The sequence below is a fragment of the Phaethon lepturus genome, unplaced genomic scaffold (genome assembly GCF_000687285.1).
Source record: "Phaethon lepturus isolate BGI_N335 unplaced genomic scaffold, ASM68728v1 scaffold41732, whole genome shotgun sequence".
Taxonomy (NCBI): Eukaryota; Metazoa; Chordata; class Aves; order Phaethontiformes; family Phaethontidae; genus Phaethon; species Phaethon lepturus.
This window is the reverse complement of record NW_010521995.1, coordinates 1-16095: the sequence shown is the minus strand read 5'-3', so window position 1 is coordinate 16095 and position 16095 is coordinate 1. Positions and strand designations below refer to the sequence as shown.

Genomic DNA, 16095 nt, shown 5'->3' with positions numbered 1-16095 from the left:
CCCCAAATTTCAGAGAATAATTGAAAAATTATTGAAAATCCTATAAAAAGGATTTTGGAAGTGTCCCCTGCTTTTCACACTGTCTCGATGTGATGTGCACTTGTTTAAAACAAAAAGAAAGAACAATCCAAACCAAAAAATGTCCTGAAACAAACCACATAAATAAATTATAAATCGCTCTCTTTTAACTACAGGTCTTTAAAAAGCAAACCATGGTCTCTACCATTTACAGGTACAGAATAGCGCAATCGCTTTCCAAGATTTTTGGGAACGGATCTTAAAGAGGAGGTCCCTTTGAATTCTACCAAGAAATGCTCACCAGTTTGAATGGGACGAGGCTTTAGTCTCCATGGCCCCAGGTCATGAATTCCTAAAGCCACCTTAGTGCTACCGAAAGAAAAAAAAAAAAAAAAAAAAAATCAAAAAAATTAAAAAATGGCATTTTCCTCCTTGAACACCATTTTCTAAGTCACATTGGTGTTTTCCCGTGCGAGTAAAAAAACCCCAACAAACGACACCCCCAACATTAAACCGCCCCGACGAAAACGCGGCGCTGTGCACGAGGTGCAGTCGTCTGCTAACGGTGTGAAGAAGTTGTTGCAATCCCAGTTCACGCGCAAGAGGCTTCTGGCCAATTCCCTTCTGATTACAACTCATAGAAAGGGCCAACTTTAATCCCTCAACGCCTGTAAAACGCCCCAGAGCAAATCAGCGTCGGGTCACTCGGCAAGCAGCTTGCGAAGCAGCAACGCACCGTGCGGTCCCCACCCCTTCTGGCCGCCGCCGCGATTAAATAACGAAGAAATCCAATTCGGATTAAACCGCTAGAACCCAACTGAAGCAGGATGGTTCTTGTGCATAGCTACTTGGTATTAAAACACATCGCGCCCTCGCTCGCGGCGGGTAATTTGTTGTTTGCAGGCAAAGAGCCAAGCGACCCAGCTGGCACGCGGACCTGCGGATGCAGCCTTGGGAAAGGCTCCTGTGATCCCTGCTCTGCTCCCGCTAGTAATTCCTGGCAGAATTGAATAAGAGCTCATCAAGACAAAAGAAACCAATTTAAATCGAACGTGATTGTCTCTTGAAAAAGAGCTGGTTACCTCCCGCTGCGTAGGGGACATTTCTGGACCACCCCGCACCACGTACTAAGATATCCTGGTTGGGAACTTAGCTGGAATTGGGCAAATGATACTGGCTTGGCTGATGTTGGCTTCACGGTCAGCTGGGAAACGAAAGGGCTGGAGCACGTGCATGGCTGTCTGACCACCACACAAAGTACCGGAGAAACTTGGTCATGTAGCTACCAAAGGGAAATAAAAATAATAATAATAATAATAATAATAATAATAATATGCATGGAAATCAAGCTTGGAAGTGTGTGCTGAAAACATGAGGGTCTTACTCCAACAAGCATCTTTTACACATTAGACTCCACAAATGGTCTCTTTGGTTTGATTGGGGATGTCTGCCCTTGCCTGGAGTCCCTGGAGAGCTGCCTGTACAGGTTGTCCTGGTAGGCCTGTGCCACCGGCAGTGTCCTTGCCACCTTGACGTCGGGATACGAGGAGGCTTGGGTGACTCTCTCCAGGAGGTCTCCCCGGGACCCATTGGCCAGCATCCCATGGGGGCTGTAATAGTCTTCCTCTAGCAAATGGCCATTCTGTGCATTGTTGGTTTTGTTATAAAAGGCAATGTTGCTGATTGAAGAAGGCGGGCTAAATGATTCAGGCTGGGGGAGATTGCCAGGAGATGTGGGACTAATGACGGTGTCCACTGATGACACAGCCCAGGTCCGGTTCTGCTGATGGAGATGGGGGTACTGCTGAGTCCGAGCGGTTTTATCTATGATTCCCATGAACGGCGTGGTCCGGGAACGGGCTGGCTCGCTGGGGTAACCCCCCTGCGTGGGAGAGACCGGAGAAAGTTCATCGCACGATCTGTCATAAGCTGGCTTGAGGGGAATCTCCATTTGCTGAATCGAAGCAGAAGGGCGGAAGTTGGGAGTCAGGTTGGAGGTGGAGGAGATGCTATTGCTGGAAGGAGAGAAGCGGAGGCCAACGCTCTGAGAGTGGAGCAGGGGCCTCGGAGTCGGCGGGTGAGGCTTGATTTCGCTGGGATTGACTGTGATGGGCCTTCTTATGAGATGAGACACATCTGGAGAGCCCAACTGGCTGGCGGGGAGGGAAGAACGTTCCAGGTCAAGCTTCGAGTGACACACCGGATAGTAGGAAGCAGACTGGCTTCGCCCGATCTGAGGTGTCTGGCTGTATCTCATACCCCCTCTGTACGCCGACGACGGTCTCTGCGGAAGGTCTTCTTTAGCCAGCCCTCCGTGCTGACAGATCGCTCCCGCGCTGAGGCTCGCCTGAACGTGCTGCACCGGTCTGCTGTCACCTACGATTCCACCGATGGAGCCCTGGTAGACCAACCTGCTCTGGCTAACCCCCATTTCCCCCGACGCTGACTGGTACTTGGTGGCCATCGAGTGGGCAACCTGGCTGTAAGCACCGGTGGGGATGACAGTACTCGAATGGACGGCGGAGCTGGGCTGGTTGCTCCTCACGATCTGCGCCTTGGCTGGCTGCAGCCTCAGCCCCTGTTGTGGCACGGCCACGGGGAGCTGGGGCATCTGGAAAGACCTCTGCGTCATCTTGGATAACGGAGACTTTGGTCTACCGGGGAGCTGGCTGACTCCGCTAGGTTCTTGCTGATAACGAACCGGGGAACCGGACTGTGACCTATAAACGCTCATGCTTTCTGCTGGGGGGCTGGCACGGTACTGAGGACCTCTACGAAGAGGAGAAGGTGGTGGGCTTTGATATTCTTTCCCTTGACTTCCGACGGGAGGTGGGCTGAAGCGGTAAGAGGAGCCCTGGTGAGCAGGGGATGTGTGCGGAGGACTGGGTCTATAATGTGAGTTTTGGTGCGTCGGAGACAGAGCAGGAGACGTGGACTGGTACCCTTGCCTGGTTGGTGAACCCACGGAACTATTGGACCTGAAATCAAAGACCTGATGAGAGCCAAGAGGTGAGCCAGAAATATAGGCTGAGTCCCTGTGAGCCGGGGATGGAGGTGGGCTCTGGATGATGGGCAGTCCTTGGTTTGGCCTGGACTCAGTCTGCAAGCCAATGGAAATGTTTTCTACATCCTGCTCAAGGTATTCCTCCTCAAAGATATCTTGCACAGAATACAGCTCTTCATGCTGGGCTTCAGGTTCAGGCTCCACCGGGAGCGGCGGCGGCGGCCGGGGGCGCGTACCTGCCTGCACTCCTCCTCCACCCGCATCAGCAGCCGCTGAATCTCACGGTTGTTGGGACACAGCTTGATGGCCTCGTTCAGGTCCTCCAGGGCTGCTGAAAACTGCCTGCTTGACAAAGGACAGAAATGAGAACTGAAATTACTCTGGATTTGAATGGAGCCATTCTGGGAGGCTCCCGAGGGCTAAGTGGCTTGTCCGTGTTACTGAGGGAGACGTCTGCGATTGCCACTGCTGGCTGCGTCTCTCAAGCTCTGCCTTACATGCCTCCCTCAGCTTTATTTTATCCAAACTGAAGGAAAACACTGCTAGCCATTCTGGGGAAGCGGGCAACACAGTCCCGAGATGGCGCAACCCAGCAAAGACGCCTGTCCTCTGCAGTGCGCGTTACAGGCTAATTAATTACTCCTCCCGGCACCACCACGAGCTTTGCCCCTCCGTCAGCAGAGGGGAAACCAAAGCAGCGGTAACCAAGAGCCCGGCGCGCTGCCGCCGTAAACAAGCACAGCTTTGACAGAGTTGCAACCGCTTACGCCAGCGAAAATTTAGCTTCTGCCTGACGCCAAGGCCACAGAGTGTCGGGGCCGGCTCCAGAGCGCAGGGGCTCCCACGGGTCGGCGCTTTAGGCAAGGTCTCCCCAGTTTTGCACTGGATTTGGCGAACTTCTTCAGAACGAAGGAATCGAGCAACGTTCGGGAGCCTGCGAGCCCCTCGGGGAAGCCTTTGCAAGGGAAAGGCCAGCTGGGAGGAGTAGAAGGGAGGTGGGGGGTCGGGGAAGGGGGTTGTCATTTACAGGGACACTGCTCGCTTTTGAGCAAAACCATGACTGTCATCTGCGGGGGGGGTGATCACAGAGAACCCCCCCCGCACCTCCCAACACCAGCCAAAGCTTTTGCACAAGCCATTGAAAACCAGGAGGAGGATGGAAGAGCCTCCCGTTTCCCGGACTGCGCTGACCTCAGGGGTGCACAAACTGGGAAAACGGAAGAAAAGCCAAAGCGGTGACGGTTTCTGCTGGAGGGACCTGGGAGAAAAGGATGCTTGTACGCGGGGAGGCTGGGATCGTCTGGAAAGGAAGCCAGTTCTTATGCTTCCTTACAAGGGCTCTGGAAACAACGGAGAGGACAACCATTAAAGGGAAGGCGTGAGGTCAGCGTGGCTCAGCCAGCAGCCCCTCTCTGCAGAACAGCAGGTCACGGCTTCACCTCCCTCATCGAGACCTGGCGGACCAGGCAGCGCAGCACCAGCTGGGCCAGGAGCCCGGTTCCACACATCCCCTCCAGCGCGGAAGGTCAAGCGGTGGTGGTGTCTGCGGAGCTACGATGTCTGCAGAGGTGGGCTCGACATACCTCCGGCTACGGGCCGTTCTCTGCACTGTCATGCAAGGCATCTTGGCTACCGGTTAAAACCAAGACGACCGTGCGCCCAGCCCTCGAGCGTATGACTCAAAAGCAAGCCCTCCTGCTCATTTAGGAATGGCATTGATTTGAAATGAATCTAATCTCACGTCCTTCAGCCTTCAGGGAGGTTTACAAGGGAAGCCTCTGGGGCTCCATCTGAGGTGCAGAGAGATCCCAGCACAGTCACTGCACAGCTACTCAGCAGTTTCTGCCTTGCAAAAAGTGCTGCAGGACAGAGAGATTCAGAGATTTTAAGGCCAGAAGAGCTCACTGTGGTGAGTAAGTCTACCCTCTTGCGTAACACAGGCCACAGGGCTTCCATGAGTCATATTTTGCTTCGAGTCCAGGGGGTGGTTGAACTAAAGTGTATTTTTAAAAAGAATGCCCAATCTTGGTGTAAAGGTTTCCAGTGTAGTAAGATGTTCAGACAAAGCTCAGCTAAGATGAACCTCTCAAAACATCTGCATTCATCTGTCTCCAGAAATTACCAAATGAGGGAAGGGTGTTACTTTGGAGTTCGACAGGTTTGTAATCTCATTAATGAATGTTCCTTTCCCATTTCTTCCCATGGGGACACCGACACGGTTTTGCACGGTGGATGCCTACGTCGGTGTGGCCAGGCTTGAAGAGACCAGCCCTCGCACTTTTCCCTCTCTCTCCTCACCTGCTGCTGCGTTTGGCCCTTGCTCTTGCATAGTAAGCTTCATAAGATTTCGGTTTCAGCTCCAGTGCTTTAGTAGCAAATTCCTCCGCCATTCCAAAATCCTGTCATTACAATAGGTGTGCAGGTAAGTAATTGAATAGATATAGATGTAAAAAAAAAAAAATATACAGTTTGGGAAGAAAACAAACTTAATATGGACATTATTTTTGCACATAAACTTGGAAAGCCTGATGGTACTGGAATGTTTCACATGGATTCGACATCATTTACAGCCAGAGAGCTACGATGGCACATCCAAAGACTCAAAGCCCTCTTGTAACACTGGATGCTGTCAGCACCCACAGAGGCCAGCGTGCCACTGGCTCCGTTCTCATTGTGTCCCCAACAAGAGCATGCAATCCCCCTCCAACAGCCTACAGTCTTGAGGAAACATCTGGTCTTGCAGAGGCTGGAATGTAATCTCATGAACAGTTTTTTTCCACAGTTGAAAGCAATAGGAAACCTTTCCCACGCCCTCTGCTTCCCACTCCACAACACACCGACAGACTTCGAAGGGGCTGAATAAAACTGCACATGAAGGAAGGGACCAGCTACAAACAGGACCTGCTCGGCAAAGTTCTCCTACCAGTGCCACCCGTTCCACTGTTTCTTGCCTCGCCCTTACACCTCACGTGGGAAACTCGTTTAGGAGTGAGGAGGGAGAGGGTGACACCATGGGCTGGAGACTGTTCTGGGTGCTTTCGTGTGGCAGTGCCATCAGACTATCAGCTACGGTTCAAACCCTGCCGGCTGTCCTCCCTCGCCTTGTCCCGAACGCTTCATGTACCGCAAAGCTCAGCTGAGCGCTTGCAAAGGAGACCTCTTCCCAGCGGAGGGGCTTTCATTTCACAACCAAAGACTGCTTTGGATCGCTGACTTGGGCTATGACCCTGAGCAGTTCTGGGAGACAGCACCCAAGTACTCCTGATTTGCTCAAAAACTCAATAAACAAACTCCATCTTCTAGAAACGAAGCTTATGAGCACACGTTGGCCACTGGGGCCGCGCTGCACAGCCACACAGGAGCAAGCAAGGCCTGCTGGACCTTCGCAAAACCCAGGGTGAGGTTTAATCTCCCCTGAGGTGTCCACACTGGAGTTTGCTATCTGGATGTCCTGCCTGGGGAAGCTCATACTTTTGTTTGTATCTTCAGTAGCAGTTACTGAAGAGGTATTGTCCAACAGACTAAACTGGGAATGGACTCAAGACGTAGGTACCTTTATGGTCTCATCTATAGATGCAAAAACTGCAGGAACAATTACAACGCCCTGAAATTTTCTACCACAAAACCTAGAATTCCCGAGTAAACAGTAAACTGAAAATCTTGTCCTTAAAGCACAGGCTTAGCTGCGAGTTGGCTTGTTTAAAGAAAAGGTTCACACTTTTTCTACAAACTGTGGTGTTTGTTCATCAGCATTTAAGATTTTACTTCCATTGCTTTTCATCCGTCTGCCTCACCGCTTAAAAAAACGAAGGTGTCACAAAAATCCCTTCCCCTCAGTGTAATCTTCACTGGCTCATGGCCTCGGTGGAGATTTCACTTTTTGAGTCTACGGAGACTTTAGGTTGTAGAGGTGAAATCCCTGCACGCAGAGCAAGGGGGAGGTGGCACTTCTCTGCTGGAAGCTCAGACAAGCTGCAGGAATTGGTCGCTTGATGCTGCAGGATCGGAGCGGGGAGAGTGACAGTGATCTGGCAGTTCTGGGAGGAGAGGGAGTGTGTGGGGGTGTTTCTGGATGAGTCACTGCCCCGGGGAAGCGCTAGCCCCCTAAGCATATGCTCCTTCATTTTAAATTAATTAGTATTCAAAGGAGCACATCTCCTGGCTCCTCCCTCACCGCTGCCCTAGAAATCTGGAAAATGCCTCCACCCCCAATTCACATCATCATCAAAAGGGAGTAATAAAAAATTCAAAAAGCTATAAACATAGCAATGAATTTTTAATCATCAGAAATGCATATTAAATCAATACTTCTTTTGAATTATAAAATGTCAGTGCTCTGTGAAGGACAACCAGGTTACACAGAGGAGAGATCCCAGAGGTCAAAGCACGATTACAGGATGGACATGTCTCTGTGCACAGGCAGAAAGCTGGCAGCTTGCGCTTAAGGCCATGAAGAGTGGGGAGACTTACGTTCATTTTCCTTCGACAGCGGGAGAGGTTGAGAAGGAGCGACACTTTCAGCTCGCGGAACGTTTTCAGGTCTTCTCCAAACCCTTCCCTGGGGAATTTTTTCAGAGCATACTGGTAGCGCTGGGCAGCCTCTTTCACTTTACCTTTCTAAGAGAAGGAGAACATGTCAAAACACATCCTTGGGTTGAGTTTACTTCACTGCAGAGAACTCACTCACCAGCCTCATGAATGTTTTAGGTAGTTAAGGTAACATGATTTCACTATTTAGCTCTTTTCTAGAAAGGAAAGCCAGAACATTTGATCAAGGGAACATCTGATCTGGAAATGCAGATGCCTTGTGCAAGTTGAGTTCTCCCACTTCGTAGAGAGTTGTCACGCTACAGTGGGAAACACAGTAGAAATTGTGTTATGAACTTGATACAACTCCATCTGGTTCCTGGATGGATGGTCTTTTGAGCGGGCTCATTAGTAACCCATTTCTGGAGAACACCCTACACCGAAAGCTTAATAAGCACCAGGGAGGGTAAAGAACACAAAGTGTGGGACTTTGAGTGAAGTTCCTGGGGCTCAGAGAAGCCTCTGCAATAGCAAAGATAAATGTTACGGCACTGATGTGGCTCTGAAGTTGGACAAACAGGTTGAGATTTATCTCCCTGGACTTTAGATGTCTAAAAATTAGGTGTCTACATCTAAGTCTGTCAACTGGGTTCCTTTAATAGTTATTGGGACGCAACAGTCACCTTCAAAGGGTGACTCATCTTTACTATTTTGGGCACCTATTTTTGGGATGGGGTGATCTGCACCCTGGAGGGGGCAGCCATGGCAGCTAGGGTGAAAGAAAGAGGGCAAACTGAGATCTAGGACGCATGCAATTCATGATGACCTAGACACAAATTTTGCAGCTACGAATAGTAAGCTTTAAAACCTTGTAGACTCAGGTTTCTCAGCTGCATCATGTATCTCTGGCAGATAACTCCAGTTACAATGCCAGCTTTGCATATTTTCTGCTTCACCCTTCGAGCCTAACAGTGAATCATTGTTGTACTTGCACATTTTGTGTGTGTGTGCAAATCTCCAGGTTTTAAAGATCAGCTTAAAATAAACGCAGAGCAAAAAAGACTGTCTAACTGCAATGGTGGAACATCTCCCATGGGCTAAAGGACACGACAAAGCCATCTGCGTCCTGACAATCTGTTTTCATTGCAAGAAGTTTCTTCCACGAGTTTTTCTGGGATACACTATCTTGTTGCCTTGTTCCACAGCAGCGAGCCTGCTGGGTAATGACAATGTTGCCAGATCTGATGCAATGACATCAGCACTCTGAATCTATGTAAAACACTTGGGTTCTGGTGTTTCCAAAGAGGAAATGAAGTGCTGGCTCAAATCCAGAATGCAGAGAGACCTGGCTTTGCTTCAGCTTCGTTACAGATTTGGGCAATCAACCCCCGCCTCCCCAACACCACTAACCAAAACCAGTTTGGAACACGGGACCGCTGCGAGCAGTGGCTTTCGCTTGCCATGGGTTAAGACAGCAGCATGGCTGGGCAAAACCTCATACAAAGTCGTGCTGCAAGCTGCAATCCCGTCAATTTGTTTCTTTCCAAAAACACTCTTCTCACCTTATAAAACATGTCTCCCTCCTCCATCAGCTTGCTCAACAGGATGATCATGATGTCTGGTTTGGAGGTTGCCATCGCCCATGTTGCGGGACCTGTAGTGTACAGGATGCATGATGGGTAAAAAACTCATACAATGCAAGGGTGGTAGGAAGCTGGGTGGAAAAAATATCCTGGGGTGGGAATTTCTGCTGGAGAGAACAACTTGGCATGGTCAAAGGGCAGAACGCTCCAAATGACTGAGCTGACAATTCCTCTCGCACTTAAATTAACGTCATCCACATTGCAATGGTTTTCCTTTGCAGTCATTAAGGCTAATCCTAATCACCTCCACCACGATGGTCTGGGAAGGGATGGGAGCCGGTTCCACAAGAGGGCAGTGCTGATTGTGGAACCGGCTGGGGTGGGGGAAACAAAACAGATTTAAAAGGAAAAATCAGAGTGGTTAAATAAAAAGATTTCTAAATTAAAGTCTCTGGAAGTGTACCAGGCAATCTGCAGTTCGACCGTCGATAGGAGTTTTGTGTTTAAGTGGACTGTGATTTCCAGCTTCACAAGATGTGAAATACTAAGAGTAGAAAATCCATTAAGGTGGGAAATACGACAAAGGAAAGGTCGTGTCTAAGTGCTGCCGGTGCCGAAGCCGCCCGCTGGGCTGGGGACAGGCTGGCTCTGCGCAGGGGCCCGCCCAGGCAGAACCAGTTGTTATCTCAAGGATTTTTTTTGGGAGGGGTTGGCAAAAATTTGGGGACACTCATTAGTGTGGGTGAAGAATAAGTCAACAATATTCTATAAGTAGATTCAGTACATTTTGGGGGAAGGAAGTTAGTTTTTGAGTTCAAGTTATTCTCTGCAACAGTCATTAAAAAAATTATTTGAAGGTGAGGTAAATTAAAAGATTAGAGGTGTTGGGGACGCATGCAGGCTAAATCAAACAGGAGAAAGCAAGGCTGACAAAGCTATCAGATCGAAGCTGATGCTGACAGCAATGAGATATACCTCGTGGGCGACTCGGTAACGTCTGACAACCTTCAAAGAAAGGAGAAAACAAAAAGTTGTAGGAGAGAGGGGGAAAAAAAATGGATGAAGGTGAAAAAAAAAAAAAGAAAGGAAAAAAGCAGCTGTGAGAGGCAGGCAGCAAAGAAGCCAATGCACCAGCAAAATCCCCTTTCACAGGAAAACGTAACGTGAGCAGCTGTGTGGCGCAGTGCAGGTAACACTAAGATCTGAAAGCATACACAGAGCGAGTGAACGCAGCAGCTCACAGCAATGCACGGACATAGTACGTTTGTAGACTCAGACTAGTAAAGATAGAAAAAGCATTACCAGAGGAAAGACCTTGCCAAAGAAACAGTGGTTTATTGATTAACTTTGCTAAGTAATATGACAGCACAAAAAAATACTCCCCGTTTTAATAAAGAGAACAAGGCAGTCATGACCTGCCGGCTGCTTTCGGAGTACGAAGCAGCAGCTGGGGCTGAGGCTGCCTCTGTGTTACGCCTGTATTTTCTGGGAAGCCAGCCCCGCTGCTCGGAGTCCTGCCTGAGCACAGAGCCGGCAGCGCGTTGTCCCCTTCTCCCTACCTATCTTTGCTCCTTTCTTCAGGAGAGTGACGACGACCGAGGTGTTGCGGCACCCCACCGCCCTGTCGAGCGGCCGCATCCCGCTGTAGTCAACGTGCTCAATCATGGCCCCATGGTCCACCAGAAACTGAACCTGCAACGAGAAGCCCAACAGTCAGTTCTGCTCCTGGGCGAGACCTCTGTGCGCTGCTGGGGACGTACGACCAGCAAAAGTTTGCTCTGCTCCGCTGCTTGGGCTCAAACCACTCTGCAGGGTCTGAGGGTACGTCAGTCTCGTGCGTTGTCCTCTGTGGAAGCGCCTGCACGTATGGAGGGCCAGGACTCTATATGCTTGCTGCTACATCAAGCCAAACTGTACTATTTGAAGGCTTTTACACCAACTGCCCATCTTCTTCTGCATGTGTTACAGGCCACTTACCACCTCCGCATCGCCGTAGAAAGCTGCCAGGTCCAGCGGAGTGCGTCCGTTTTTATCCGCGTGGTCGGTGGCAGCTCCGTTCTCCACCAGGGAACGCACCACGGAGAGATGTCCCTTCAGACAAGCCCAGCTGAGGGCTGTCAAGCCCTCCTTGTCCATGAGAGCAATGGAGGCACCTGGAAGAACAAGCAGCAGCTCACTGAAGAGTTCTCTGTTGTCGAGCGCTATGACAGAACAAGCCATCCGCTTAGTGACGACAGCGATTCGTTGCAGAGCTATGCACAGAATTAGGACGTACTTTATTAACATTTCTCCCACCGCGGATCCCGCCCTCCACGGCAACTTCAAATGCACCGACAGGAACTGTGGCAAATGAGTTTATTCACACCGAGCTGCAAACTTTTTCGCACCTAGCTCTGTAGGCTTTCCTGGCAAGCACCATCTGAGCAGCAGGGTGGATTTGACATCCCTCATCTGAGACATCAATCTTTCTTTTTAACTGGGGGTTTTTATTTAGTTATTTATTTATTTAAAATCAAACCCCGTTCCAGCCTGCCTGAGTCAGAGATGAAGACCATTTTGCTGTTTCAGCAGGTCATGGTGCAGAAAGGGGAACTAAGTCAACTCAGCTCAGTTCTTCTAAAAAAGCATGTATTTTCCCCTCTTCCCTCCCCTTTAACCAAATCGACACAATTTCCAGCAGTATTTCTCCCTGAACTTTACCCAATATAAATACAACTCCGTGGGATAAACTACTGCCAACTGCAATTCAAGGAGAGAGGAACTTGACATTTTCTTGGATGAAGACATGGCGCTGCCATACCAACGGGTCAGTATTGCTTCATATGGCATATGGATACGCATACGAGATCCGAACAGCAGCATGAAGTGAACACTCCTCTTCATGGCATGAAGACAACTCCCGTTGCCATGGCACATGGCTCTGGCTCTCCAGCATGCAGGAGAGATTCGCATCAGCTCCGCTCCTCCGAGGAAATGCGGCTACCTGCGGGATGCTCCTGCCAGCAGGCTGGGATGAATCGCTGCTGCAGTGTTTTTGTCCTGGAGGTAAAGTCTAAACCGCCCAGCATGAGATCTCCGCTGGCTCCAGAAAGCTCTGCAAGTGGGGGAGTAACGTGAATGTCCTGAACCTTCCCGTTCATCCCAGCTGCCAGATCCCCCGGTTAGGACACATTGCCCAGATGATGGCAAACTGGTATGTCTTCCAGCTTGCACAAATCTTGGTTTGCGGAGGAGCACAACACGTGAACATTTGCTCGGGCGATGTTCAGGAACCTCCGCCCCGAGCGCTCAGCACAGCCGCAGCCTCCCGCTCGCTGCGCGGAGTGCCAGCGAGGGAGGTGGCCAACGACGTCTGGGGCGAGCTGGTACGCCAAGGAGGGACACCGGCTGCAAGGCAGCTCAAATGTACAAGCTCAGGGATGACAACACAAACTCCCAACGTCTTGCCAGCCCTCTCCCACATTGCCCACGCTGCACCCAGGAACCCTTCTGAAGCTCTGCGAAAGCCCTCCAGATGATCCTCAACTGACCCAAGGCCAACTCTTCCTCAGCAAAGCGGGATAAAGCCTCATTTCATTCCTTCTTATGTGTACCAGCTGCCTTCTTGCAGCCAAACTGTCAAAGTCTCCTCTTGTGTTTTCCTCTGACTCGTCTGGAGAAGCTGAGAAAGCTCCTGCAGTAAGGGGGAAGGCTGGAAAGCCACATCACCACTCAACCTTCCCACTCTTTTCCCAGTCCAGCGGCAGAGACACAGCACTCCGCAGGGTGACGGCACAGGCTTCAGGCTATCACTGCAGCAAAGCGAGCTGAAGGTCTAAGCGAGCGGACAACGCGCACCGCTTCAGCCATGCCAAAACGCGGCTCCGAGGCAGGCCGGGCGCGACCTCCGCAGAGCTGCCGAGCTCCCGGTGCAGCCGTGGCTCCCCGCAGAACCTCTGCTCGACTCCGAAGGCGTCTTCTGCTCCTTCGGGGATCTCTGACCTGCTTCGCATTAAGGCAGTCAGACATGAAACAAGCTGACGGTTTCGAGGGCAAGTGGCTTAAGGTGACCTCGTGGGATCGATCCCTGCTGCAGTGGGAAAGATTTTGTCTGGGTAAACCCAGCTTGCTTCCGAGAAGGGCTGGGCTGCTCCTTCCCTAAAAAAAATGAACTGGCTACATGCAAGAGTTTCTGATTTAGTGTGTTATCCAGGAGGCACGCAACAATGAGCCAGCTAGAGAAAAAAAGAAACAACTGACCCTTGGAGCATCAAGAAGAAGCAGGGAGTGGCCGGGAATGTCGGATCCTTTCCGCACAGAGGTGCATCCAAAGCTGCAGTGCCCAGGCAGGGCTACCTGCCACGGGGACGCGGCTCAGCGCTGCGCGTCAGGGGCGCGAGACAGGCAGCAAGGAGCAGCATCCGCGTGGACCCCGAGGTAATAAAAACAGCGAGGGATTGATTTTTGCAGGAAAATGAGATTCAGAATCAAGTTCTCTCCAAACAGAATGAGCATCAAGAATTACTTTGCTTTCTGTCATGCAGATCCGTATAAATACCAGCTTTAGCAGAGCTACCAGGAAAGTTTAACGCACCCTTCACACGTCCATTACTTCTGGGTGTTAAGCCAGAGCAGTAGGTAACTCTAAAAATTCGGATTTCAGATTGATTCATGACTGCAACTCTGTTAATAAAAAGTGTTTACAAACGCTGACTGTGTTAATCAAGTACAGTCAAATGAGATTCGCTTTGCAACACGCTAATTAATGCTTATGCCTTATGATTCACACACTTTCATTTTAATGAAACATTGAACAGGACTGTCAAAGCCACTTTAATTAAAATACACTATACATCACTGTACTCCGCCCAGGCTTGAGCTAACTTTTTAGAACCATGTGTTATAGCCTATGTAGTGGAGTTTACTGAGCTATTTAGAAGATCACAACTTTTAAAGCAAAAAATATTGCTGTATTTTTGACTTCTTGGGCTCTCAGTGTCCAAAGAGCCAGGGAAACATTATGCCAATTGCTGGTGATCCCATAGCCAGGATCAGATCATCTGGATTTTCATCCTCCACTGAACCAGTCTTAAGCAACACGCACAGTTCTCAAGTCTGGCAAAAATCACTTATTTTAAGCCTTTTACACAGATTCAGTCAAGCTGCAAAAGGGGGCACATTACAACTCGAACATGGAGAGTGCTAATTTGAAATTTTAAAAAAAACCAGAACATCATAAATGAATTAGTTTAATTAATTCACAGGAAACTCATGCCTCAAACTGATCTCTGTCACATTCCTATGCAGGTTACAGCACTGAACAGCAAGGATCCCACTGGCCTGTGGCTCAGAACAGACAGACAGGCAGTAAGAAACTTGTTTTTGGAAGCCTGGCAATTTTACAGTGACCAAATATTCTTACAACTACTACGGAAAATATTCAAGTGTCTCACATTTTGGCTAAGAGGTCAGACACAGTCACTTACGATACGAAGAAAATATCCCTTCCCAAACAGAGATCTTACCTGAAATAAAAATACCAAATAACAATACAAGGATTAAATGCTTTTTCTAGCTGAAAAAGAATGGAAAATTACCCAAACAAACATTAGCTATTTGTCAAAAAAAAAAAAAAGTATCTAAGGAACTACAGAAATAAGAAATAATCGTGTTCACACAGGCTGCAGGCAGAGTGTTGTTCTGACTCACCTCAAACATGTACAGCAGAAATGAGTAAAACTGAAACATGTTCCTGTTGACTGAGTAACTCCTAGTGAAGGAGTTATTAGACACCGAGAGCGCTGAGCAAAGTGAACCTGTGAGTGCAAAGCTGAAGAGCAGACTATCTTCAAAAGAATTCTATTTTCAACAAATACACCAAATCCTTGCCTGTGTCAGGGCCTTATGCTCCTCCTGAAGTTGGTGTCAAAAACGTGGGCAACAATACTAGCACTAAAAACGGAACTGTTAGAACGTGTCCCAAACTCTGGTCCCGTGGTTGAGTCTTTCCTGCCCGTTCCACGGCGACGCTGACAGTTTGATCACATCACCTGTGGACTTTTTTTGTCTAAGGGGAAAGCTCCAGGCATGGTCCACGGGCATATTCTTAACTCAATGCTTGAAGCACCTGTGGTATGTTATTCTATTTTCTAATTCAAATGTGTGTGTTTGAGGCTGTGAGCACCAAACACAGACAACAAAACGGATAGCCAAGATTAACGCTATGACAATTCTGGTCTTGCTCCCCAATAAGCTGGATATGGTGCTGAGAACCTCTTCCACCGCCTGATCCAGCAGTGGGATTACAATCCCCACCCCGACGTTACAAACTTCAGCTGTGCAGAAGGAGACAGTGTGGTGGGACTTGCCGTGGCCGGTCTCCAACACACTTCTGAGCGTGTGCTCTAACCTTGTGCAAGCAGAAACTCCACTGTGCCCAGATGTCCCTCAGATGCAGCCATCATCAGCGGTGTCCGCCCCTGCTTGTCTGCCATGTTCACATCGGCGCCGTGCGTGAGCAAGAGGTCTACAATCTGCAACACACAAAGCGAGAACACACGTCGTACGTAGAGACCCAGCTGGGAACACATGTCGTACGTAGAGACCCAGCTGGGAAGAAGCCAGAGCTGAGAAAGAGCAGAGGTCCCCATGTCTTGAAACCTCAGCCCCCAAGGCACGGTGCCCTCTAGGATTACTGCTGCAAGATTAGGGCACCGGAGAAGCAACGGAGGTGTAAGGACAGGAAAAATGGCCTTTTAAGTCAAGAGCATCCCATTTGCTTCTCAAATGGTGAGATAACACAGTACTTCAGCAAAAGCTGTCTGTAGCCAGCAACAGCTCAAGGTGTTGGAAGCATCAGTATCACTTCTCACTCTGATCATTCCCCAGAAGAGTGGGGGTTTGTCTTCTCCACCCACATTTCAGCAAGATGGAAGGGATGGTCTGACCCTACATTTCAGGCCGTCCCGGCGGCGCGAGGAACCC

At 49.6% G+C, this 16095-nt stretch overlaps 1 protein-coding gene across 1 annotated transcript; it reads right to left on the bottom strand.

The window, feature by feature from the left end:
- Positions 1 to 981: 981 nt before the first annotated feature.
- Positions 982 to 15644, bottom strand: LOC104616623 (protein TANC2-like; the record flags this gene model as incomplete). The annotated part of the gene is given in 9 exon segments (XM_010281687.1): positions 982 to 3255; positions 3258 to 3364; positions 5321 to 5421; positions 7493 to 7639; positions 9112 to 9203; positions 10108 to 10137; positions 10692 to 10824; positions 11110 to 11285; positions 15521 to 15644. Coding segments are annotated over 9 exon segments (2748 nt in total), but the record flags the coding sequence as incomplete, so codon positions are not given.
- Between the last annotated feature and the right edge of the window lie 451 nt (positions 15645 to 16095).